Source organism: Balearica regulorum, chromosome 1, assembly GCF_011004875.1.
Source record: "Balearica regulorum gibbericeps isolate bBalReg1 chromosome 1, bBalReg1.pri, whole genome shotgun sequence".
NCBI classification, from domain to species: Eukaryota; Metazoa; Chordata; class Aves; order Gruiformes; family Gruidae; genus Balearica; species Balearica regulorum.
In genome coordinates this window covers 7,635,176-7,660,756 of record NC_046184.1, presented here as the reverse complement: position 1 = coordinate 7,660,756, position 25,581 = coordinate 7,635,176, and the positions used below count along the sequence as shown (strand labels likewise).

At 46.4% G+C, this 25,581-nt stretch overlaps 1 protein-coding gene and 1 pseudogene across 1 annotated transcript; both read left to right on the top strand.

Moving 5' to 3' along the window:
* Nucleotides 1-1,043: 1,043 nt before the first annotated feature.
* Nucleotides 1,044-13,250, top strand: LOC104630734 (phytanoyl-CoA dioxygenase, peroxisomal). The gene is made up of 9 exons (XM_075766563.1): nt 1,044-1,255; nt 4,639-4,694; nt 4,972-5,082; nt 5,201-5,366; nt 6,062-6,143; nt 7,958-8,139; nt 8,915-9,064; nt 10,456-10,587; nt 12,233-13,250. Exons 1-9 carry the CDS (start codon nt 1,163-1,165, stop codon nt 12,284-12,286), a joined length of 1,026 nt encoding a protein of 341 aa, XP_075622678.1. The 5' UTR covers nt 1,044-1,162; the 3' UTR covers nt 12,287-13,250.
* Nucleotides 13,251-18,842: 5,592 nt separating this feature from the next.
* LOC104639512 (phytanoyl-CoA dioxygenase, peroxisomal-like) lies at nt 18,843-23,081 on the top strand (annotated as a pseudogene).
* The last annotated feature ends 2,500 nt before the right edge of the window (nt 23,082-25,581 follow it).

Genomic DNA, 25,581 nt, shown 5'->3' with positions numbered 1-25,581 from the left:
GTCCTGCTCAGAGATGAATCCCCTCGGCCCCAGGGAAAGGGCAGGACATACCCCAGCTTCCAGCAGCATCAACTTCATGGCGTAGGGCTTGAAGGATGAACTGACGGTCACACCAATGGCACAAGCGCGTCTGAGCTGTGACACAGGGGGGCCTGATGTCCGCTTTGCAGAACTGGTGAGGCTCTGCGGTGCAGCAGCAACAGGGACATGAGCAAAGATGATGAAAATCATCTTCTGAACTCTGCTGCAGGTCTTAGTTGTGGGGCTGGTTTCACTCCCTTAATATTCTTCTCCTCAAATGTGTCAGTTGACACATGTTAATTAAGGCAGATGAGAGCGCGCTAAGGACAGCGTATATTGAATATACCAGCTTCAAAGGAGCACCAACACTCTACAGCTTATTTTTGGCAGCCTCTATTTGCAGCTGCACATTTTTACACCACTTCTCCCTCTCCCTACCCCGAGTTTTTCCCTCCACACGTTTTTTTCCTCCCCTCCCACCTCCCCAGGTGGGACTCCTTTTGCTCCTTCCCCTCTTTTCTTACTCAAAAGCAGCAGGGCTGTCCCAGAAGGCTGGACAGAAAGGCCACCCCGCACCACAGCCAGCCTTGGCGCAGATTCTCGATACGGTCTGCAGACATCCCAGATCTCTATCAGTGCAAATGAGGTACTTGGGAAACACGCTGCCCTGCCACCACGCTGGGGCCAAAAAAATCTCTCCAAACTGATTCATAGAGGCATGAGGCAAGCTCTGACAGTCTCCTTAGAGATGGGAGATAAATAAAGAGGATATCAGTGCCGGTCTTGGCCGTGGTCTGTGCCCGAGAGCACCAAGCGTTGCTCTCTGCACCGGGCTGATGAAATCCTTGCAGCTCAGTAACTGCTGGCACAAAAAGGGGAAAATAGGGGAAGGGGGGGGAATGTGCAAAAGCATGCACTGAGCTTTCCCCACGTACTTCCCAGCCACCAGCAGGCCCTCCCATTTGCAAACCCTGCCAACCCTTGGCTCCCGGCAGGGTTTCTGCGGCCTTTCTGAGCATGCACGGCTGCTGGCGCATGTGCAGCCGAGGCAAAGGCTGCAGACGCCGACGGGGCCCTGCTCCTCCCCGGCCGTGTTTGTAGGGTCAGGCTGGGCACCGAGTGCTCCGGCTGCCTCAACGCGATGGAGCAGCTCGGGAAACGGTCAGGGCCGGCGGCCCGGCTGGACGCCATCCTCCGGCACCTCTCCCCCCGGCTGGGAGCAGCCCCTGCTCCTGTATCCTTTAGGATGTGGGGGGGGAAGGTGTGTGGGGGGGAGCGGGATGTTGGTCCCGTTGGGATTGGGGCTCTGCTTCCCCTGCCCCGGTGAGCTTTGCGCATCGCTCCCCGCACGCTGCGTGCTTGTGTGTGCGTGGGCGCCGAGGAGGGGTTCGGTGGTGGTTTGCCCTACAAGGGCACCCGGGCAATGTCCCTGCCTCTGCCCTGGCTATGTGCAGGGGGGGGTCGTGCCCCATGCAGCCCCTCGGTGAGCCGGGATGCGCCAGGGCAGCGCTTCCCCTGGCAGCCCTTGACTGGTGTTTTGGGATCAGCACCCATCCCACCCCAAAAAACCTCTTGTTGCCTGGTGCTTTTTTAAAGATTTTTAAATGCCGCTGATTCTCGGTGAGAGCTGAATGCTGACAAGTTACCTCTGAGTTCTAATAAACTGGCGAAGAGGATGTGATCAAACAGCATGTAGGAGTCTTCAAATATATTAAAAATATGAAGCTAGATGGATAGTAGTTGATTCAGACTGCCATAAGATAAAGGTGCAAGTAGGAACACAAAATTGGAAATGAATGCTAAGAAAGGCACCCTGGTTGTAAAGAGAGAGTAAGTGAGGAGAGGCGCTGCACAAGCTGTTTTGCTTTTAAATCCAGCTACAGTGGCCCTGATGCAAAGAGCTTTGGACAAAACTATGATTAAATTCATCTGGAACAAGAAAAGTGTGCGGATAAAGTAAATGACAGAATATGTTACCTCCCTGCACTGGTTTTGTTGTGATTTCTGGCTTGGTGAATTGGGTAGGACAGTCAATTTTCCTTCCAGAGAATGCCTCTCCTTTTATGAAGGGAGAAATACTGTAACAGAAATGTCTTGATAGAGACATAAAATACGAAAACCACCCAAAGCCCACGGGGTGCCTGCGCTGCCGTGCTGGGGTGCAGATGTGTGCACCCACTTGTCTCTGCTCAGTGAGCCCTGCAGCAGGGCTTGGCTGCCTTCTGCCTCGCCCCAGGCTCTGACCTTCCCAGCCTGGAGACCAGAGCATCCTGATCCTCTCTTTATTTAAAATTAAACCTGCGTAATGGAGAGTTTAGTACCATCTTCTACATACCTAGTTTCCTCCTGTAGTTGATTTTAGAGATCGGTGTATTAGAGATTGGTGTATGTTGGTTCTACTGTTTTTTTGGAAGATGAGTTATTTCTACACAACAGTGGAAAAACTCTGCAGAGTCCTCCCATGGGCCTTACGAAGGAGAGGAAGCAGCAGAAGGTGAAATGCGGCAAGTTTTTCTTGGGAGCTTGGTGTAGGAGCCAGAGAGGAGTGCTGTGTTAGTAATGCCAGCACTTATCTCCTTACAGAAAGGCAGCTGAGAAAAAGCCACATTTGCAAGTGCCTGTAGAAGACCTCCATTCCTATAGCTGTGAATTCACCTTGGGTGCTGCCTGGTTTGGGACACAGCAGAAAAAAACCCAGCACACCAACTGTAGAAGTAAAGGTTTCCTCAAAATGCAGACAAACAGGGGAAATTCAGAAAGCAACTGCACCTCTCGAGTGATTTGGGTGTTCGGCTGCTTCTGGTCAAACGCTGATTGTGCTGGCAGTGCCGTGGCTGTCAGGCCAGGACCATCTCACCAGGTGTCTGTGAGGTGGTTTCTAAGAGAACTATGCAAGTTTATTGTGCTTGTCTTAGATACGCAGGATTTTGCACCATCCCTTGAGACTCTGCAGGGAGATGCTTTGGAAAAGATTCCGGGGATCCTGAACTTTGCTGTGCCTGTGCTTTGGTCTCTCAAAAAATGTTTACTTGTTTCTGAGTGGTATTTTTTTGCCTGCTCCGTTGGCTAATGTGTCTGTGAATACGTTATTCCCAAAAGTTTGTGTGTGAGGGGAAGAGAAACGTTCAAATACTCCATGTCTTCACCAAAATGAGCTGCCAGAGGTGGCATCTCCTTCCCAGCCTGTGTATCTCTTGTTTTCAGTTGTCCAAGCAATCCAAACTTGTCCTTTGAGCATTGTGGAGGTGGCAAGAGCAAAAAGAGTGAGAGTAAGAGGCGATGCAAAGCCCAGGAGGAAGGTGTTAAAACAGGGTCTAGCACTTGGTGGACTTGTCTGCTGGTCCCCCGTTCTGGGAGGTGGAGGTGTGCTGAGGAGGGCACCACAGCTGGGGTTCAACCAGTGCCTGTGTCTCCATCAGCTGTCTCTGGACGTTTAGCAGCCTGAATGGCCAGCAGTCCCATTTTCACTGAAACTGGACCTGAAATGTAGTGTGTGGAGCAGTAGTGCCCTCGGTTGTGGAATCCCTTGTTCTGGGACCTGCTATGGTGGTTTCTACCTGCTCTCCCCATGTCCTTTTCCTTCCCATTCTCTTGCAGCCAGCTCTCAGCACCTTTTCCTCCCTCTGGTTCATAATTTTTGCTACACCCTTGTCCATGTGTCGTGTTTCTTCTCCCACCATATGTGACTCTTGACCCGCTTCCTGGTGTAGGGACCATAGATGCGACTGTTGTGATGAAACCTAATTCTTACTCCAGAAGCATGCATGCTTTTATGGCACATTTAAAAGGTCGTGGTGAGCAGTAGAGGAAAGACTTGGGTTTACATAAAGCCTTGAAGCACAGGGAGATCTGCATGAAAACATTCTTTTTTTTGTCCTTGCTCCTGGACAGTGCTTCAATACCATGTACAAAGCTCTCATCAAGCGGGGTTTAATTGCTCTGAAGATGAGATTGCCTCTCTCTGCATAGGAGAACACAACTGTGTTCTTTTAAACCTGTTGAAACGAGTTGAGGCGGAGGACAAGCCCATAACTCTCCTCTCTTCGTGCTCTCCATATCAAGTTTGGGAGGGACCTAATCTCTGCAGTAACTGGAGAGAAGGTGAAGGTTTGCACCACCGCATGGGAATATGAAGTCCCAGGTTTACCCCATATGACTTCTGGCTCCGAATTTGGTGCACTGATGTTAGGAGGGGAGAGATGGAGAAGCACTTCTAGGAGACAACACAGGTTTTGAGTAGGTCTGGCTGCTCTCTGGAGCACAGGGAGGGAAATTGGGCAAGTAAACATCTCCACTGAGCATCTCATTGAGTCTCTTGATGTTCTGGGAGATGAATCAAGGCCTGTGGACTACTCTGGAGTCTCAGGCATTTTGTACTGACTTTTCTATATGTGTGGATAAGGCTGTACTCTGCTGTTATTTTATACTTCTCTGCCAGATGTGTGACTCCAAAGGTGGGAAAGATATTTTTAGAAGCAAAATAAACAAGAACATGGATTGAATGTCCAGCACAGCACTTATCCTTAAGATGAATCACATTGTAGGATTCAGGACACGTGTATAGATGTTCCTCTACTCTATTGTGCTTGCATGTATATTCCTTCACTTCCATCCCAGACAAGCGTTCCTACTTCAGCCCAGGTTAGCACTGATCCTCAACCAGGGAGGTTTCGGTAAGCTCTGTCTTCCTTTGTAGGGATATTAAAAAAAAATAAATCTGCAGAACTCAATTCTTTTTTCTACCCTAGCACACGTGTTGATCACCAGATATTGTATAGCCTTTCATTTTGCAAGGGTATATCTCTCTTGTTTAATTTCAGTTTAACACTAAAGCTTAACCATGCATCTTGAAAATGTCTGACCATGTCACCATCTTCCTGCCAGGTCTCGCCAACGCTGCTCCTGTTGCTCTGCTCAGCCCTACTAACGTGTTTCTCCTCTGTGTCTCAGCTATACCCTGGACAACAATGTCCTCACCACAGAGCAAAGGCAGTTCTATGAAGACAATGGGTATCTGCTCATTAGGAAGCTCGTTTCTGATGAAGACATTGAGCGCTTCAGGTACAGGGCACTTACCTAAGGTGCTGGGGGTTCCTGTGGGAAGCAGCATCCCAGGGGAGCTGTGGGAAGCTGGAGGAAGCCAGATTCTCCCAACATGGATGTTCCCTCTGCTTTGCAGGAAGGAGTTCATGAGGATCTGTAAAAAAGAGGTGAATCTACCAGGAGCTATGATTATGAAAGATGAGTCCCTGAGATCCCAGTATGGTCAGTCTGAAAAAGTAGTTAATAAAGTGCAGGATTTCCAGGAAGATGAAGAGTTGTTCAGATACTGTACTCTGCCAGAGGTAAAATTAAAAAAAACCCCACAAAACCAACAAAAAGGGGGATGGTGGTGGAAGAGCCTATATGAATGTATCTATGTTTTAATGCCTATGCAAAGAAGCTTTTTTTCGGTTCTGCTAAAGCTATATCCTTTATCAATTAGAGCACCTGTAAGTCACTCCCACAAGTATATATGTGAGGAAGGAATATCAAGCCATCTTTTTAGAGTGTTCTGCATAAACAAGGAATGCATGGTGGTCAGGGCGGAAGACTTAAAGCAGTGCTCCTCTGCTCCTGTGGTGGGTGAGCCAGTCAGGAATGCAACTAGTCCAAACCATGTCGGGCTAGCAGGGCACATCAGCAACATTTTCTCAATGTCTTTTATCCAGGCAAAGCATCTGCTCTCTGGGCAGGTCCGGCTTTGTAGCCAACATTCATGTTGTGGTAGAAAGCCATAGATTTGTGGAAGTATGACCTTCCATATCTTTCCAACCCCACCCAGCAGCCTTCTGCATCATCTTCTACCTTGGTCTCCTACCACCGTGCCTGCTTGTGTGCCATTCCAGATCCTGCCTTCTGTCCTGCATCCCTCCATCCCAACCTCCTCCTCCTGTACCTTTGTCCTCAGCCAACCATCCAGGTCCCAGTGCTTCCCCAGAAATCTTTCCTTTTGTCTTTCATGTTTCTAATATTTTTTCTAATGTTCTCTTGCCTGTAGGTCCTCAAATATGTTGAGTGCTTCACAGGGCCAAATATCATGGCAATGCACACCATGCTGATAAATAAACTTCCAGATTCTGGTAAGGAAAACTTGAATAATTAACAAATAGGTAAATTGTTGTGTGTCTGTTGTCTGTCTGGCCAAAATGGAACTTAGTGTTTTAGAAAAGCTCTTTGAATAAAGTGAGATAAATTAAAACCAAATAATTTTCAAAATTTACAAGGCCACTTTGGTAATAGGTTTTTTTCTTTTAACTTTGGCTTAGTAAGATAACATCTCTTGTCTCTCAATGTTCAGTGGATGTTTGTTTCCTGAGGATGGTGGTTGTCTTGGCTGCACCACTCATGTTCAGAGCAGGCAAGTGAGCTCACTGTTCACCCAGCTGCACTTCTATAACGGTCCAGGGTTTAAACCATGACAAGCTTTTTAAGCTCGACTTTTCAAATGTGTTGAAAACGAGTGCTTCCGTGGACCTCAGTAAAAGGCAGTAAATACAGAGTTCATCCTTTGCTTGGAGTTTATACACTCCTGACCTCACTGACAGTTGTTGCACACTCAGCGCTTTGATATGAAGATACTTGAACAGGTGCCAAAAGAAGGATTTTGAAGCCTGGCTTTGGCTTTACTGCTGGAAATTCAGATCGTAATTTATGCAAGGGTGATGGGCAGGGAGAGAGGAAGAGAACCAGACTAACCATATTACAGTTTTTCAAAGTAGCTTTGACTCTGCATAAGCTGTTTTGGTTTAGTGAAGTTGAGACCTGAGCTATGTTTCTTATTCTCAAGTGTGCAGCTTCTGAGCAGATATATAGTACGTTGAGTTATTAAAAAACTGAGTTTGTCCAAGTCATCTCCATTTGTCATCTTAAATACTCCACAGAAAGCTGTGTCGTTTTGGTTTGGAAACTCAACAGGATGTTGAGTAAAGTAAAAACAAACCAAAATATTTTTGAAGTAAAACCAAAACATTAACAGACAAGAAATGGAAAGCTGCTCCATATTTGTAAGGTCACCGTTCAATATGTTTGACGGATACTTTAGGAGAGGTGCAGATCTCAGGAGGGTTTTTGAGGCTGCCCCAAAACTAAATAATATGGCAAATGAGGCAAGTGGAAACTTCCTAACTGTATCTATTTGAGGAGCAAACTCAATGGCAAAATAAATACATAAAAATATATGTATAAGGCTGTTTTGGTGTGGATGATATGTTTCCACTTCCTTAGTGGGAAAAGAAGTAACAAACAAAACTTCAGAAATATTTAATTTTTTTAGACTTCATGAAAATAAACCTCTAGGGCGAAGGCTAATAGAATGTAGGGTAGACTGTCTGGGGAGGCTGCAGTCCATAAATTGACTTTTTTTTTTTTTCTTCAAAAGAAGGCTAAATAACCATGTGTTGGGTGCAGCACAGACAGGGTTGATTCTGCTTGCAACACAGTGATAGATCAAGTGACTACAGACAGCACAGCTGTTTGAAAGTCTTCATACTGGGAAAGGTTTGTGCAACACCGTGCTGGTTAAAGTTCACAAAACTGGAGAGCAGTCAAAGTGAATGGTGAAAACTTGGCAGGGGTTTGTTGGTGGTGAAAGCCAGCAAAAGGAGTCTTCTGAGGATCTCACAGCCAGGCAGCCTCCTGGCATTCACTGCGTCCCCGTGCCATTGCTGACCCAAGAGCCACCACTGTGGTCTTGGTCCATCTTGGGACAGGGTGTAAGCCAACCCATTTGGTTCCAAGGCAGTGGTGGGCTGGAGCAGACACTGAGTACACAAAATCTCTCCAGTGGCAAGCAGCAGCTTCTTAGGATGTGTTACAACCAGTGCAATGGTTGAACGGGAAGGAAAAGACTCTGTCATGTTTGATGAGGTTGAAGGTTTTTGAACCTATGTTGCAGATAAACAGACTTTTCTCCACCCCATGCATCAGGACTTGCACTATTTCCCCTTCCGGCCTGCGGCTCGCATCGTGTGCTCCTGGACCGCCATGGAGAGGGCCGACCAGGACAACGGCTGCCTGGTCGTGCAGCCAGGGACGCACAAGGAGCCCCTGAAGCCTCATGGCTATCCAAAGTGGGAGGTAGAGCGGCACGGGGAGCTTGGGAAGGGTGTGCATGAGGGTCACATTGTGGCTGGGGAGAGCTCACCATGGAGGGATGATGCACAGGTCAAAGCTGAGGTTTTCAGTGATGTTTTTTCTGTTTATGCAAACACTGACTTGTTGCTTCAGCAGAGAGTTGCTTGGTTGGTTTCACTCCATGTAACCTGGGTTGATTTGCCTCTATTTCCACTTTCACCTAGAAATTGTTCAGCATGTCATGCCATAACAACATAAACACACGTAATCATTTTCCACTGCCCTTGCCAAATCTGAGGACTCTTTCTCCTCCTGTGAATTTGTTCCTGCCTGGTGAGCATGTGTACTGTCCCAAAGAGGAAAAATTGGACAGTAAACAACTGGATGCAATTAAATATCAAGTGGTATCTTCATCTTAAGAATGGATGTTTCCTGGCCTGGCCTGATGTTGGTGATGGTCCAGAAGGCTGGACCCCAGCGGTGGCATCAGGCCACACTTGTGGGATTTCCCGATGATCTTCTCTGTTCTCTCCAGATGAGAAATATTCTTAATTGTCTGAATCCAGCTTCAGAAAACAGAAAAAGTGTTACTTTGCTGTACCTCAGGCTTGAAGTAGGAAGACTTGTAGGCAAGTGGGCAGGCTTTTAGCTGGGCATGCTGAATACACTGCCCAGAGGAAAGCAGATCAGTAGCTGTCCCTGCTGTCCCTCACACAGAGAATCGGTGCTTGCTCTAATTTTAGCCAACTGATTTTCAACTCAACCTGTTTTTTAATAGGGTAAAACCAACAAACTTTTCCATGGGCTGCTTGATGAGGATGAGAAGAGTCCCAGGGTTCACCTTGTCATGGAGAAGGGAGACACGGTGTTCTTTCATCCCCTGCTCATTCACGGCTCTGGGATAAACAAGACATCAGGTTTCCGAAAGGTACGAAACCGTATCTTGATACAGCTTCTGATATTTTTGTTTTTTTAAAAACTGATCAGACTAACCCCCCCTCTTCCCAACGTCATGAATATACGGATGAACTTTTTAATGAGTTTTTAGCTTTTACACTCCCTTTTTTATTTTTAAACATCTGTGTCTTTTGGGAGAAGAACATGCTGTGCGGCTGCTTGCAAAAAACAGCAGGAGTAGAAGTTAGATGTTGAATCTACGTTTGAAGCCTGGCTGGCTGAACTCGTTTTTCTGATAGTTCCCTTTCAGCTGTTGTGAATATCAGGAGCTTCTCTAACTTTCTTCCCCCTGCCTTCTTGGTATCTCATCTCTAGACAGCAGGAGCTCCCAACATCCAATAAATAATATTTATTTATATGATAACACGACCCATTTTTCTATTAAAGATTTGACTACACATAATGTATTTGTTTTGCATCATGTTTATTTAACTGAAACAGGCTAACGTGCCCTCCTTTGGCGGCCTGATTCTTTCTCAGAAGTGGATTCATCCAGGCACGTAGGAGAACTGTAGCCACTACTATAGCCACTAGTAGCCAAGCAGATATTTCCCCCTGCAACACAGGCTGCTCTATTTTTATTTTGTTTTGCCCGCATTGACTACAATATGGCCCATTCTTTCAGCCCCAGTAGCAGTTTACTGGTGTGGAATTCCTTCCTCCTGCAATCCTGAAAGCAGAGAGGACATCAGGTACTGAGAGTCTCATCTTCTGGCTCTTTCCCGGCTAGTAGAGCAATAGTCCTGTTTAGTATCCCACAGAAGGACAAGACCTTCCTCATACTGTGCCAAATCCCAACATTTGTCTGCCTTTTGGGTAAATCAGTGAGTATCCTGGAGCAATCTGAGCCAGGTTGTGGTCCAGCGCCCTTTGACATCTGGCATGATCTGGCTTGCAGCTGGCATAGCTTGTATAATGAGAACAGCTTTTTCTGGTGGGGCATTGCTATTTATTTCTTCTAGATTCTGCTTAAACAAGAACTGATCACAAAATAAGTAGGTTGATATGGCTGGATGCAGAAAGCAAGAACCCTTACCGAACACACAGGTCTGCTCCAACTCCGACTTTCCCTATTCCCAATCTAGTTGCTGATAGTCTGAGATCAAGTGGTACAGTTCATGCTGGAGGAGTGTTGGGGAGAGTAGGGAAGGAAGAGGAGCACGTCAGCAAGCAAGAGTGTTTCTCCAGCAAGAGTATCTCTCCAAGGGGACACTCAGGAGAGCAGGAGTGCTTGGAAAGGAGGAAGGAATTTGCTGAAGGGGTGGAGTGTCCATGATCTGGGATGCACGAGATTTTTTTTTTTTCCCCATCAGTAATTTGTAATCAATGTGGTAATGAGTGATGCTCAATTTCCTCACGCAGAGTATAAGCTGTCACTTTGCCAGCTCAGAGTGCTACTACATTGATGTCAAAAACACAACCCAAGAGCACCTGGAGGAAGAATTGGTAGAAATGGTTCGCAAGAAATACAACATGACTTCCGTGGAACTCAGGGTAAGACTTGGCTACGTGCCCTTTGTTACAATCCAGGTCGGTTCCCCTTCCTAAGTCTCTCTCATGCGATAGATTTGTGCTTTTTGCTATGCCCAGTTTGGCAGATCAAGCTGTGCCAAGCAAGGGGGTTTGGTAGAATAAAAGACCTGATATTCAGAGGATGACCAGCAGGATTTTTTTGGGGCGTTTTTGCTCCTAAGGTTGCTTCTTGCTATGCTGGAGAAGTGGCCTTGCTCTCTGGGTGGCCCCTTCACATCCCTTGAGCTCTGGAAGTTCCTCCTCCAGCCCTGCTTGTCAAAATGAGTTTTGTGAGCGTGAATTGATCCCTTCCAGTACCGGCTGAGCTGGTGCAGATTAGATCAGCACTTTGTCATGTGACTGCGACTGATGTCATCGCATAAGTGAGGAGGAGCTGTGGACCCAGCGGTCATCGTGGCTCATCCCTGAGGTTGCTCACATGCACTTCTTCCACCGTTTGAGGGGGTCTAGACTTTGTCCTACTGAGTAGCAGTGAGGAGGGCTAATGTGGCAAGGCAGGAATAGGGTGACGTCTTTGCACTTCACTGCATCTCCTGGTTCATGGTTTGTTGTGGGGACTGTGTCTGAACCAGAGCTCTTTGGGGTTATATTTGGACTGCATGATGTAAATAGGAAGATGTGGTCATCTCTTGCCCTGAATTCACAAGTATAAGAAGGTGCAATAAATTCAGTGCTCGTCCAGAGTTTGTATGTCCGCAGTTCTTAGTTTCCCCTCCTAATGGCAGGTGGATTTTCCTTTTAAAACAAATAGCCACACCTGACTGCAATAGTAGGCTGATTTTTTTTTTTTTTCTGTTAAATATATTCCCACATCAATTGTTTACACTTGAGGCTACAGCAGGTATGTCAGCAGCGATGTACATTTGCCTCAAAAAAAAAAGGGGGGGGCGGATAATGGACTCTTGCTGAATAACTGAAACCATTGTGTAAAATAGAAAGCAAATCTAAATTCTGCAGGGATTCAGCCACAAAAAGAAAAATAAACCTTGTTACAGGGGTGGAAATGTTCTGAATTTCTTAATCTGCAGCAGTTACCAAACACGTGCACAACCTGTATCAAGGCAGTAAAGCCTAGATGTAATAGCCAGTGATTTTTTTAAAATTTACATATTTTACAGATATTATAATATCCAGGACATTCTGGAGGAGAGAACTTCTGCACCTTTGGGGGGTTTATTTTGATTTTTCCCCATAGTGTACCTGGGTCTGGTGGGGTGTCCAGCTGTGTGCAAACCTGATCTTACACGTTGTCTGTAAAGTTACGGCTTGCTTGATTTTTGATTCTTGAAGTTATTTAGGTACACAGTGAAAGCCAAAGCGATGCTCAGCGAGGCGCTCTCCTCCTCGTCAGTGGAAATGAGTGTGTGCCCGTACAAGCCTCAGAGGAGTCCGTGTGTTTTCATGTACTCTTCCTTACTTTGGGCTGTATCTTTGTTCTTGATATTTAGGATTTGAAACAATAGTCAGTAAATGTTTTGGTATGTTTTTATGGGTAGGTAGCTAAGGTGAGAATGCTGTATCTATTTCCATCTCCATAAACTGGAATCCTGGCCACCATTTCTGCTGGCCCTTAAGGCTTTTCCTTTGCCTCTTTTTTGTTTTGAAGGATATCTGGAATTTCCGAGCACGGCTTGTGCAAGGGGAAAGAATTAACCTGTAGAACAACCTCTGAAGAGCAGGATGGAAAACACGTGCCTGAGAATGAGCTTCTCCGATCGGAGAGTGCAGACCCTCCCTCGGCAGTCAGAATTACGTGTGCTTTGGATTGGCAACTTAGCCAAATGCTGCATCACAGCCATGATTTTTGTATGCTAATACAAAATAATTGCACTGAGCTTGAACAGCTGATGTATGTCAAAGAAAACCTAACCTAGAAAAACAGAGATTTGCTGTGGTTATCTTAGACAATTGAAGAATTAAGGTCTTGAAAGAACACCTTGATTTTCTTGATGTTTTCATTCTTGGTTTTTAAAAGTTTCTCACATAACATACCTTTGGAATGATGCTATACTAACATAAGATTTTATGCAAGAGTATGTTTTTTAACATTTCCAACTTCCTTTTCTATGCAAAAGAAATAAAATGAATCAGAGTTTCACGCAAGTATGAGTTCGCATGGGAAGTAATTAGTACAGCTATGAAGATATGGATATTAGTACCAGCAGAATCAACGGTGTAAGGAACTGGATGAAGGGGAAGCAGCAACCACTCCCATAGAAAAATGGGATTGATGGAACGTGATCGCTAGTAGAGTTCCTCAAACATGACCTGAGTGGCATCATATCTTACCAAGCAGTGCTGGCACAAGTGAAATATGCGGCTGACAGAGTTGGGGGCTACTGAGCCAGCCAACCGGCCTCCTGTTGGCCTTGCACAACCGATCCAAGGCTGTGTGAAATGAGGAAGTCCTCCTTTGAGTCTGGTGGGTCTGGGAAAGTTGCCTTTTGGTGCTGCTGTGTCAGGGAGGTAGCTGGATGCTCCTCAGGATGCACTGGTGGCAGGATGGAGCGATGTGCACTGAAGTGATCCTCTCACCTTTCACAATGTTTTTCCTTGCTTTCTGAAAGATTCTTTTGCTTTCAGAATCTATTTTTTGAAATACAGATTAAATCAGAGCAAAATTACGTTCAAGGGCTGTGTTGTATTATTTCTGCCGCTCAGAAATTCTGGTGGTGGGTGCATCGTTGAATACCCCAGTGCAAAACATAAATCCTCAGCTCTTCACCACTCCCCCTTTCCACCTGAAGAAGGTACCAAAACAGCACCAAAGGCTGCACTGATAGACTCTCATGGCTTCTTCTGCTCTGTTATCCTGCATCTTGGGAGGTCAGTTGGTCGAGACAGGAGATCAGGTGTAGTCCTGTTCTCGACCCACAAGGCTCAAACTCTTCTCCCAGCCCTGCTCAGAAGGTGATTTTGAGTGTCCTGGTTCCTGCATCTCTTCCCATGCCCTCTGTATAACCCTGGCACTGATCTTGCTCGTTGGGAGATGTGCCAGGATGCCTCTCCAGACTTGGACCTTCTCAGCCTGGTCTTTGTTTGCTGCATGGGCCTGAGCGAATGATTTCCAGTGAGTTGGAGGCTCCCCTGTTGACTTTTCTGACCTCTGGCTCACAGTCTCGCTGGTGCTTTCCTTTCGATTTTTGTGAGGACTTAGAGTATCCCGTCTGGTTCAAGACACAGGATTTGTGGAGAGGCTTCACTGGTGTTATTGGTGTAGCTGAGTTGACTACAGAGGGAGCTGTGACCACAGAGGAGAGATACAAGAGTCCATCAGATGCCCAGAGTTTCCAGACTCTGAATTTGTCTTACTATGGTTGTGGGAGAGAAGGAAAGGAAGAAGTTCAGCATTGTTTTTTAAAATTTGCTCATCTCTGCCTATGGATTTAGGCTTAAATTTCCTCTTTCAGAAGAACAAACCCATCAAAGACCTCGCAGATCATCTAAACTCAGCAGTTGTCCCACCTGATGAGACTCATGTCCTCACTTAGAATCATAGAATCATAGAATGGTTTGGGTTGGAAGGGACCTCAAAGATCATCTAGTTCCAACCCCCCTGCCATGGGCAGGGACACCCTCCACTAGACCAGGTTGCCCAAAGCCTCATCCAACCTGGTCTTAAACACTTCCAGGGATGGGGCCTTCCTACAACAACAGGTTGAGGATACTCCAGAGCCTGGGGAGGACTAAGCTCAGGCCAGCTCAGTGGCATCCTAGGAATGCCAAGGAGTCTGATCCCTGCCCCCCGAAATGATGCTGGGCAGAGCTAGATCCAGCAGGGTTCTTGGCTCCTTCCCAGCAAAGCTACATGCTCATGGGTGCAGGACCGTGTCCCTGGGACAGTAAGGATCTACAAGCACTTCCTCATGCGATATTTGAGCAAGGCCTGGACCCCAATGGATGCTTCATCAGTTCACATAAATGTGACCTCCTGTGTTGAGGGATCTACCTGGTAAGTGCTTTCTTGTTCCTGTTCCCACCCATCCCAGCCAGCAGAGATTCTGCAGTCACAGGTTTCCAAAGCACGTCCCACTAGTGGAAAATCACGACTAGAAATTCATCTTGGTGTCCAGCACTTGGCTTTCTGGGTAAAAAACAAAACTGTAACAACCATGTATCTCCTAGGGTTTGGGTTCCTGGCAGTACAGTGCATGTGAGGCGGGTGACTGCAGAGGGAGCTGCTGCCACAGGAGAGCGGCAAGGTCTCACCAGCCTTCAGGTCCAAACTCCCTCTTCTTTGAACTGCCACCACGGCAGCAGAAAGGGGAGGAGAGGAAAAACAATAATTAACCAAATCGCCCACTGCCCCAGGTTTTACTTTTTTCCAGGAGGAAACTTGCCTGGTGTGCCACAGCCCCATGAAGAACAAGTGCAGGAACCCAAGTGCTGTTCCCAAACACACTGCCCATCCCTCAATGATTTTTGCAATCCCAAAATATCAAGCTATTCCCATCAGAAAGGGATTTTTTTTTTTTCTATCCTGTGAAAAGCTCATGTAAAAAAAAAGAACAACCCTGCCAAGAGAAGGACCATGTTCAGCCTGTGGCCTCCAACTTTTTTGAAGTCATAAGAGGCTGAAGGAATCATAGAATGGTTTGGGTTGGAAGGGACCTCAAAGCCCATCTAGTTCCAACCCCCCTGTTACGGGCAGGGACACCCTCCACTAGACCAGGTTGCCCAAAGCCCCATCCAACCTGGCCTTGAACACTTCCAGGGATGGGGCCTGAAAAAGCCGACCCTAGTTTGTAATGAGGACATGCTGCATTCAGTCCACTCCTGGTTATTGCAGCAAGAGCTGTACCTCCACCTTCCCTCCCGCAGCAAGTGCCTTGACCTATGGGACCTGTGGGCTGTGAAGTTGGCCCAGGAAGAGGGGAAAAATGATGGGACAGCAAATTCCAGGAGGACAACCCCCATCTTTCGGCAGCATCTGCTCCACAGTGTAGAGCTTGAGGGAAAAGTGAGGATGAACTGACTGTCACAGGGATGGCACAAGCTAGTCTGAAACATTGATGTGGTGGCGCTGAAGTCCACTTCGCAGGGGCGGTGAGGCTCTATGGCGTGGTGGCAACAGGAGACATGTGCAAAGATGTCAAAAATATCCTTATGAACTGTGCTGCAGGTCTGTTATGGATCCATATTCAATCTCAACATTTATCTCCTCTCAAATATCACTCACAGAGTTAATGCAGATGAGACTACCAAGTGCACTGCTAAGGACAGTGTATGTTGAATATATAATTTTTAAGGATGTCCCAACTTGAGAGGAATACAAGGTCTTTGCAACCTCTGTTTGCAGCTTCCCATTTTTAAGCTAGCTTCAATTTTCCATCTCTCCCTACTCCAGGATTTCCCCTCCAGACTTTTTCTTTCCCAGCAGGGCACTCTTGGCGGACAGGAGCCATCACACCTTAGCAAACCACCCATGCCAGCACAGATGTGGTGTGTCACTGAGCGCACCAGGCACTGGGTTCTGCCTGCTTGTTGACTGTGTCCTCAGGGCCATCGTGGCAGCTGCTGGCAGCTGCGAATGAGCAGGGTACAGGAAAGGGAACATGTCGGAGCGTGCCTGACCTTTCCCCACCCACTTCCCAGCCTCTAGCAAGAAGTCCTCCTGTTCCCAAACCTTCCTGTTCCTTCACTCCTGCCCCTCGCCCACCCAGGGTGGTGAGACCCACTCTGATCATTACCAATCAAATCAGAGCAGAGCAATGAGAAATAAACCCAAATCTTAACACACCTCCCCCCACCCCTCCCTTCTTCCCAGGCCCAACTTCACTCCCCATTTCTCTCCCTTTGGGGAATGGGGGTTGTGGTCAGTTCATCACACCTTGTCTCTGCTGCTCCTTCCTCCTCAGGGGGAGGAGGACTCACACTCTGCCCCTGCTCCAGCCTGGGGTCCCTCCCAACGGGAGACAGTCCTCCACCAACTTCTCCAATCTGAGTCCTTCCCATGGGCTGCAGTTCTTCACCAACTGCTCCAGCGTGGGTCCTTTCCATGGGGTGCAGACCTTCAGGAGCAGACTGCTCCAGCGTGGGTCCCCCACGGGGTCACAAGTCCTGCCAGCAAACCTGCTCTGGCGTGGGCTCCTCTCTCCATGGGACCACAAGTCTTGCCAGAAGCTTGTTCCAGTGTGGGCTTCCCATGGGGTCACAGCCTCCTTCGGGCATCCACCTGCTCCAGCGTGGGGTCCTCCATGGGCTGCAGGTGGAATCTCTGCTCCACCATGGACCTCCATGGGCTGCAGGGGGACAGCCTGCCTCACCATGGTCTTCTCCAGGGGCTGCAGGGGAATCTCTGCTCTAGTGCCTGGAGCACCTCCTGCCCCTCCTTCCGCACTGACCTACATGTCTGCAGGGTTGTTCCTCTCACATCTTCTTACTCCTCTCTTGGGCTGCTGTTGCCACAGCAGGGTTTTTTTCCCCTTCTCAACTCTGTTATCCCCAAGGAGCTGCCACCGTCACTGATGGGCTTGGCCTTGGCCAGTGGCGGGTCCATCTTGGAGTCGGCTGGCATTGGCTCTGTTGGACATGGGGGAAGCTTCTGGCAGCTTTTTGCAGAAACCACCCCTGTAGCCCCCCTGCTACCAAAACCTTGCCGCACAAACCCAATACCCGCTTTGCTTTCCTCTGACTCGCTGCTGTTGGTTGCACTTGTGTGCATGGGCTGTGTTTCCGTGCTCACACCTGGAGTGACTCTTTACCAGGTAAGGCTTAAGCTTCAAAACCAGGCACAAAGCAGTCATGAGGCTTCATTAGCAGCGGGAGTTAACTGTCCTCTGGGTGAAACTGTGCTGTCTCTGCCTGGCAGAACACAGTCGTGTTTGTTTAAACTCGTTAAAATTAATTGGAGGTTTCCTTTCTGCATGCTTTCCTTGTCAAATGTCGGGAGGGGTGTAATTTCTCTGCAGTAATGTTTTCATATTCTATTATGCTTGAGTGTGTTTTCCTTAATTTATATCCCAGATAACTGCTCCTGCTCCAGCAGCAGCTCATGCTGCTGCTCAACCAAGGATGTTTTGGTAAATTGTATCTTCGTTCATACAAAAATAAAAAAAACCATTGAATTTCCATTACTACTTAATTTTAATTATTTTCTTTCAAGTGCCCTTGGCATCTGCTATGGGGAGAGTTTCTTGCTGATTCTCCCCCGGAGCTGCCTGCCTCTTCCCCGTAGCTGTTGATCCCCAGCACAGGACTGTCCTCCTGCCAGGTCTCACCATCAGTGCTCCCATCGCTCTGCCCGGCCCTACTAAGGTGTTTCTCTGTGTCTCAGCTATATTCTGGACAATGATGTCCTCGCTACAGAGCAAAGGCAGCTCTATGAAGACAATGGGTTTCTGCTCATTAAGAAGCTCATTTCTGATGAAGAATCACAGAATGGTGGGGGTTGGAAGGGACCTCTGGAGATCATCTAGTCCAGCCCCCCTGCTACAGCAGGATCACCTAGAGCAGGTTGCACAGGATTGCATCCAGGCAGGTTTTTAATATCTCCAGAGAAGGAGACTCCACAACCTCTCTGGGCAGCCTGTTCCAGTGCTCTGTCATCCTCAAAGTGAAGAAGTTTTTCCTCATATTGTGTTCCGGTTTGTGCCCATTGCCGCTTGTCATGTCACTGGGCACCATTAAGAAGAGTCTGGCCCCATCCTCTTGATACCTGCCCTTTAGATAAGTGTTGATGAGATTCCCTGTCAGGCTTCTCTTCTCCAGGCTAAACAGACCCAGCTCTCTCAGCCTTTCCTCATACGAGAGATGCTTCAGTCCCCTCATCATCTTTGTAGCCCTCCACTGGACTGTCTCCAGTAGTTCACTGTCTTGAACTAGGGAGCCCAGAACTGGACACAGAACTCCAGATGTGGCCTCACCAGGGCAGAGTAGAGGGAGAGGATAACCTCCCTCAACCTGTTGGCCTTGTTCTCCTTAATGCATCCCAGGATGACATTGGCTGCCTTAGCCATGAGGGCACACTGCTGGCTCATGCAACAGACATGAGCACTCCAGGTACGGGGCACTTGTCTAAGGTGCTGGGAGGTCCAGTGGTCAGCAGCATCCCAAGGGAGCTGTGGGAACCTGGAGGAAGCTGGACTGTCCCAACATGAATGTGTGCGGTGTTGCTGGATGCCTTCTTCCATACAAATAGTGTCTTTAAGAAGAGTAATCTGGCCAAATGTGACTAAAATGTGCTCTGGCTTCTCCAGTTCCCTCTGCTTTGCAGGATGGAGTATGTGAGGATCTGTAACAAGGAGGTGAATCCACCTGGAGTTCTGATAATGAGAGAAGAGATCCACAGACCCAACTTCATTTCATCTGAAAAACCAGTTAATAAAAAGTGCATGATTTCTGGGAAGATGAAGAGTTGTTAAGATGCCAGAGGTAAAAAGTCAATACGGGGATGATGGTGGGAGAACCTAGTAGAGATTTGTGAAATATGTTTTAATCCCAAGGTGAAGGCAATGTCCAAGCTGGGCAGGCCAAACTAACCCTTCTGGAAGGTTATGTGATGCTCTGTTCTGTACAGGCCTACTTCAATACATGTTCCGTCCAATATCAGATGGATTTGTACTTGGTGTTCATGTTAGGGTAGTTATCAGCAGCAGATTCCCATCACTTTTCATAAGATAAGAAAGTACATTAATGTATGTAATGTGTAGGTACAGCTCCTCATGTATGGGCTTGTGCTGGATCCTGGAGTATTGCAGAAGTCTGGTTGTGTTGGAGAATCAGAGGTGGACATCTGAGATTTCGTAGAGCTCTTGGGCTGTTGCCCTGGCAGTCATCCATCTTTGGCCATGTCTTGACCTATACTGCAGCAGAAAAAGCCCTGGTGAGCATTGCACCTATGGCAGTGTTTATAGGTGGTTTGTTTGTGCTCGGTTTTTTGTTTGGGATAAAACCGCTGATAAAGGGTCCACCATCATAAACAACCCAATCAACTGTCATAGTCTAGATCTGCCTAGCTTTTTGTGGTGGTTTAACCTGGCCGGCAGCTAAAACAATGGCACAGCCATTTGCTCACTCCCCCCGCAGTGGGATGGGGGAGACAATCATCAAAAAGAAAAAAAAAAAAAAGCTAAAACAAGTGATGCGCAGCACAATTGCTCACCAACCAAAGCCTATACTCAGCTAGTTTTTGAGCGAAACTGCCTCCCAGCCCACTCCCCAGTTACATATGGAACATGATGTCATATGGTATGGAATATCCCTTCGGCCAGTTTGGGTCAGCTGTCCTGGCTGTGTTCCCTCCCAGCTTCTTGCGCACCCCCAGCCTTCTCCTTGGTGGAGCAGTATGAGAAGCTGAAAAGTCCTTGACTGCTTGGCAACAACTAAAACATCAGTGTGTTATCAATGTTATTCTCACACTAAACCCGAAACACAGCACTATACCAACTACCAGACATAAAATTAACTCTATCATCTCAGCCAAAACCAGGACACTTTTTTTACTTGCAATATATTACCGTTGCATAAAACGCATCTTTTTTTCTATTGCTTTTTCCTCTGTAGATCCTAAAATATGTTGAATACTTCACAGGGCCAAATATAATGGCCATGCAGATGATGCTGATAAATAAACTTCCAGATCCTGGTAAGCAGAGGTCCAAAGAGAGGGACACAGAAGTTGTTACGTATGTATGCCTGGGTTGCCGTGTATTTAACTGAAGTGGCACTTTTACCCTTTTAGAAAAGTTGTTTGAATTGCATTAAAAACAGTTCTGAAAATATATGAAGTTATTTTGGTAGTAGTGTGTGTTAGTTTAGCCCTGGCTTGCTGGGAGAAGTTTCTTATCATTCAGTTTGCTCTAGATGTTTGGAGTCACAAGTTGGGAGGTATGCTTGCACCTCCTAAATTGAAGCGCTGTTATATCTAACCACATGTTACATCTAAAATATTCTTTCCAACTAATTTAATATGTTTCTGCAGTTTAGGTCTTTGCACCATGTTAACTGTCCCTAAACTATTTTTTTTTAAAAAAGTGGCATGCAAGTTTCAGAAAGAAACGTGTAAAAATTGGACACTCGGCTGCTTATCCAGCCATCTGCATTTGCATGAAGTCCCACTGTTTAAGACACTTTTATTTTTAGGCTTGACATTTCACATGTGTTGAAAACAAGTGTTTCCTGGAGCTTGGTAAAAGACAATAAATACAGAGAAGATCCTTTGCTTAGAGTTTATGTGCTATTTTCCAGACTAATAGCTCAGAAATGTCAAATTTAGTCTGACTCCTGACCTTGCTGACAGTGATTGCAATCTCAGCGCTTTGATGTGAAGACACTTGAATAGGTGCCAAAGGAAGGATTTTGAATCGTGGCTTTGGCTTCTAGTGCTGCAGATCAAAGTCTTGCTTCACACAAGAGAAATGGGGGGGAGGAAAGGAAGTTTAATTAACTACATTACAGTTTTTTCAAAGCTGATTTGACTCTTCATGAGCTTTCGCAGTTCAGCAGAGTTGAGACCTGAGCTGTTTCCTATTCTGAAGTGTCCAGCTTCTGCATGGGCAGAGGATGTTGAGTTATTAGAACACTCAGTTTGTTCATGCCGTTCCCAACAATTCCTCAGATCAGCTATGGACCCAAGAACCCTGTGTGGGCTCATACTGTGGCCATAGAGTGAGATTTAAACTCATTTGGCCTCAGAACTGAGTGTCAGCAAGGAGTGTGCTTAGAGACAGTGCTTCACCTGCAGCTTTGGAGCAGCTCCTTGGGACACGTTACCACCATAAGTGATGTGATGTTCCCCAGGACAATTCTATGTCACATCTAAAGTACATGAAGAGCCTTTTCAGTCCAGCCACCCACGTTCCCTGTCTTTCAGGTAACCTGAGTTCCCACCACCCCATGCATCAGGACTTGAATTATCATCTCCCCTTCCAGCCTCGGCTCACTTCGTGTCCTCCTGGACCGCCATGGAGAGGGCTGACCAGGACAATGGCTGCCTGGTCATGCAGCCAGGGACGCACAAGGAGCCCGTGAAGCCTCATGGCTATCCAAAGTGGGAGGTAGAGTGGCACCAGGGGGTCGGAGGATGTGCATGAGGGGACCACATTTTGGCTATTTTACACTCTGACCCACTCTGTGTCTGGGAAGCTGTTGGTTACAAACAGCTGTTTGATCTGTTGATCTTTGTTCACACCAATCAAGTGTTTTTCGCTATTGTTGCCAAGTCTGAAAACACTTTCTCCTTCTCTGAATTCATTCCTGCCAGGCAAGTGTGCTTATTTTCCTGTAGAAGAAAACTGGATGATAAACAATTGACCAGAATTTAATTTTGAGCAATATTTTTCTTCTAAGCAAGGATGCTTCCTGACCTGGCCTAGTGTTGGCGATGGCTGTGGTTGGAGCAGGAGGCTGGACTTGACAACCCAGAGGTGGCATCAGGCAACACTTGCGGGGCGCCCTTGTGCTCTTCTCATTCTCTCTAGTGGAGAGAAGTTCTTAATTGGCTGAATTCAACTTCAGAAAGCAGATGAAGAACATTTTACTTGTCAGATGGGAATTTCTCAAAGGGGTTTGCAGGTCAAAAGAGAAAGTGAACAGAGAAGTCCTATCATATGTGTGTATGAGGTGCAACTGGGGAAGCTGAGCGATCTGTGAGGTGTGCAAAGATGATCCAGAAAGCAGCGTGGATCATTCTGGTTCTTTATGAGTCCTTTATAACTGATTAGCAAGGCTCATAGGTGAACATGCAGACTCTTCATCAGGTATCTTGAATGTACTGCCTTCAAGAAAGAAGATGAGTAACTGCCTGTGCATCTCTTCTTCTCCTACATGGAGAAACTGGTGGTGTTCTAATTTTACTGAATTATTTCAACTCTTCCTTGGTTTCTAGAGTCCGTCAATCAAATTTTTCCGCAGGCTGCTGGATTATGATAAGAGTTGTCCCAGGATTCATATTGTCATGCAGAAGGGAGACATGATGTTCTTCCATCCCCTGCTCATTCATGGCTCTGAAGCAAACAAGACATCAGGTTTCTGAAAGGTAGGAATATTTGTTTAGCTGCTGAACACCATCAAAGTCTTCTTAACTAAGAACTGATTGCAAAATAAGTGGGTTGATGCAACTGTCTGGGTGCAGAGTAAGGATCCTTATGAACACACAGATCTGTTCTGACCTGACTTCCCTGATTGCCACTCTGGTTGCTGGTAATGAGATCAAGAAGGTGAAGTATTGCTTTAGGTCACGTGTGTCCACGATCCAGACATGATCTGCATGAGCTTTTTTTCCACTGGTCATTTGTAATCCATGTAGTAGTGAGTGATGCCCAATTTCCTCACGCAGAGTATAAGCTGTCACTTCACCAGCTCAGAGTGCTACTACATTGACATCAAGAAGACAATCCTGGAGAAAGAAGCAATTGAATTATTTGGATATGCAAAATATGCATCAGACCTTCTGTCTCAGACCTTGCGGTAATTTTACATCATGACCTTATCTTGTAACTAGCAAGAATTTTTGGCCTTTTAGCTGATAAGGTTGCTTCTTGCTGCCTGTGCTGGAGAAGAGCCCTGGCTCTCCAGGCAGCCACTTCACCTCTCTAGAAAGCAGTGGAGGAGCTCTGCAAGTTTCTCCTCCAGTTCTGCTCATCACCGTTCCCACCTCTGAGCTGCCAAAACTGATTTCATCCATGTGCCTTTGTACCTTTCAGTCCAAATCAGCCCAGCAGCTCTTTAGGTGACCATCACTGAATTTGCAAGGGTCGGAGGGCACAGTTTATACATGACCCATTTGTGGTGTCTTCTCTGCATACCACATCAATCCAATGAGCCTTTTGGCTTATTTCAAGTGTGGTTTTGTGCATTGGGCTTTGTAGCTTTTTATTGCATTTAGTGTTGTCTTTTCTATTGGAGACTTTGAAGAGACAATGAATAAATTTATGGGTATTTTTATGAATACATGGCCAAACAGATAAGGTCATGCCAGGAATAAGCAGGAAACACTGTGTACTTCTAAGTATTTTGGTTGGTTGGTTGGTTGGTTTGGGGTGTTTGTTTTGTTTTGTTTTGGTTTGGTTTGGTTTGTTTTTTTTTGTTTTGTTTTTAATGCAGGGTGTTTGGAAGAAGCGAGCAAAGATCATACAAGGAAAAAGAATTAATCTTTAAAGTGGCCTCTGAAGACCAGGATGGAAAATGGAAAATATGTGCCTCAGCATCAGCTTCTGAGTAGCCAGACATACATGCTTTTTGCCTTCTATGTAAGAAATACTGCATTACAAAATCATTTTATGCTAATACAAAGTAGTTGCACTGAGGTTGAACAGCTGATGTACTTCAAAGAAAAACCTGACCTACAAAACCAGATTTGCTGCGGTTATTTTAGGTAATTAAAAAAAAAAAGATGATGAGAGATGTGCTTTACTTCTTGATTATTTTTTTCTAATCTCTTGATATACTTTTGGGCTGATGCTCTATTAATGTAAGGGTATTAATAATCTTAATAGAATTATAATAAATATTATAGTTAGATGAAATTAATGTTATTACTATAAGATCCTATGCATGATTATGTTTTTAAGGTTTTTAACATCCTTTTTCTATGCAAAGTAAACATGGTGAATCAGAGCTTCATGCGAGTTTCAGTATGAGCTCACGTGGGAAGTCATTAGTACAGCTGATGAAGATGTGGAGTGGCTTTTATTTATTTTTTTCAAAAATAAAGATTAAATTGGAGAAAACCCATGTTTGGTGGCTGCTCTGTATTATTTCTATGGTTCAGAAATTCTGGTGATGGGTGTGGTTGAATAACCAAACAAAATTGTCCAAAGAAGCAAATGCTGGTAAGGTGTTTGGCCTGAGAAAAACATCAGGATGCTGCAGCTGAGAGTCGCCCAAAACCCAGGTGCCAACTGCCTCTGTCCTGCCTGTGCCCTGCCTGTGCCCTGCCTGTGCCCTGCCTGTCCTGGAGGATGCTTCAGGCAACTGAATTCCAGGCACAGGGCAGGGGAGCTGAGAGCAACCCCGTGCTCCACCGCTGAGCCCCCCCGGTGCCATCAGCAGGACCAGGGAGCAGTTCGGGAGTGGCCCTTCTCTGTTACCTTCTCCAAATATCATCAGAAGACATTAATGATTCCCAGGGGCTGGTAGGTGCTTCCTTGGCACCATATTTCAGTGCAGTTATGACTCTTGTGGCTAACATCGAAGTCAATCTCCTTGTTGTGAGCTAAGGCCATTTTTTTCATCTTTTAAATCCTAGCAGATATTTCATGACTGTTTATTACAGCTTTTGCTCATAGACATGGCAATGGCAAAAATCATTTTGGAGACAACTTTGGGAAACCACCCCAAATCACCTCCTTACTGCATGACCATCCTAGTCCCAGCCCATGTTCTGCCTTTCACGTCATTATACCAAAGTTTTCGAAAATCAGGATATCAGTGCAACAGTAGCTGAATTATGCTGTGTCAGTGATTGCAAATCGACTGTCCTAAGGAATTATTATGTGAAATACAGAACAAGCTGCATCTGAAGGCCTAAGGACAGCTTGTTGTGTAAGGAAAAACAACACACATGTTTATGGAAAGGTTTCGCTTATTGTTAATTTTTGTTGAGCAACAGGTATGCAGCAAGGTTTCATGCAATTGATTTACCCGCACACGTGGAGTGGAGTGGATAGACAGCTTGTCTGTGGGGTGTGAGGCAACCTGCACTGAACCAGGAGGTTGCAAGCCTATCATCTCCTTGCAAACATCAGGTCACCCACATCATCGAGTCACAGACGAGTTTGGGTTGGAAGGGACCTCAAAGATCATCTAGTTCCAACCCCCCTGCCATGGGCAGGGACACTCTCCACTAGACCAGGTTGCCCAAAGCCCCATCGAACCTGGCCTTGAACACTTCCAGGGAGGGGGCATCCACAGCTTCTCTGGGCAACCTGTGCCAGTGCCTCACCACCCTCACAGGGAAGAATTTCTTCCTAACATCTGATCTAAATCTCCCCTCCTTCAGCTTAAGGCCATCCC

Excerpts from the sequence above, each read along its gene's own strand:
- LOC104630734 (XM_075766563.1), top strand. The coding sequence starts at position 1,163 with ATGGAGCAGCTCGGGAAACGGTCAGGGCCGGCGGCCCGGCTGGACGCC. Across the intron at positions 8,140-8,914 it reads ATGGCTATCCAAAGTGGGAG|GGTAAAACCAACAAACTTTT; the intron begins GTAGAGCGGCAC and ends GTTTTTTAATAG. Across the intron at positions 10,588-12,232 it reads TGACTTCCGTGGAACTCAGG|GATATCTGGAATTTCCGAGC; the intron begins GTAAGACTTGGC and ends TTTGTTTTGAAG.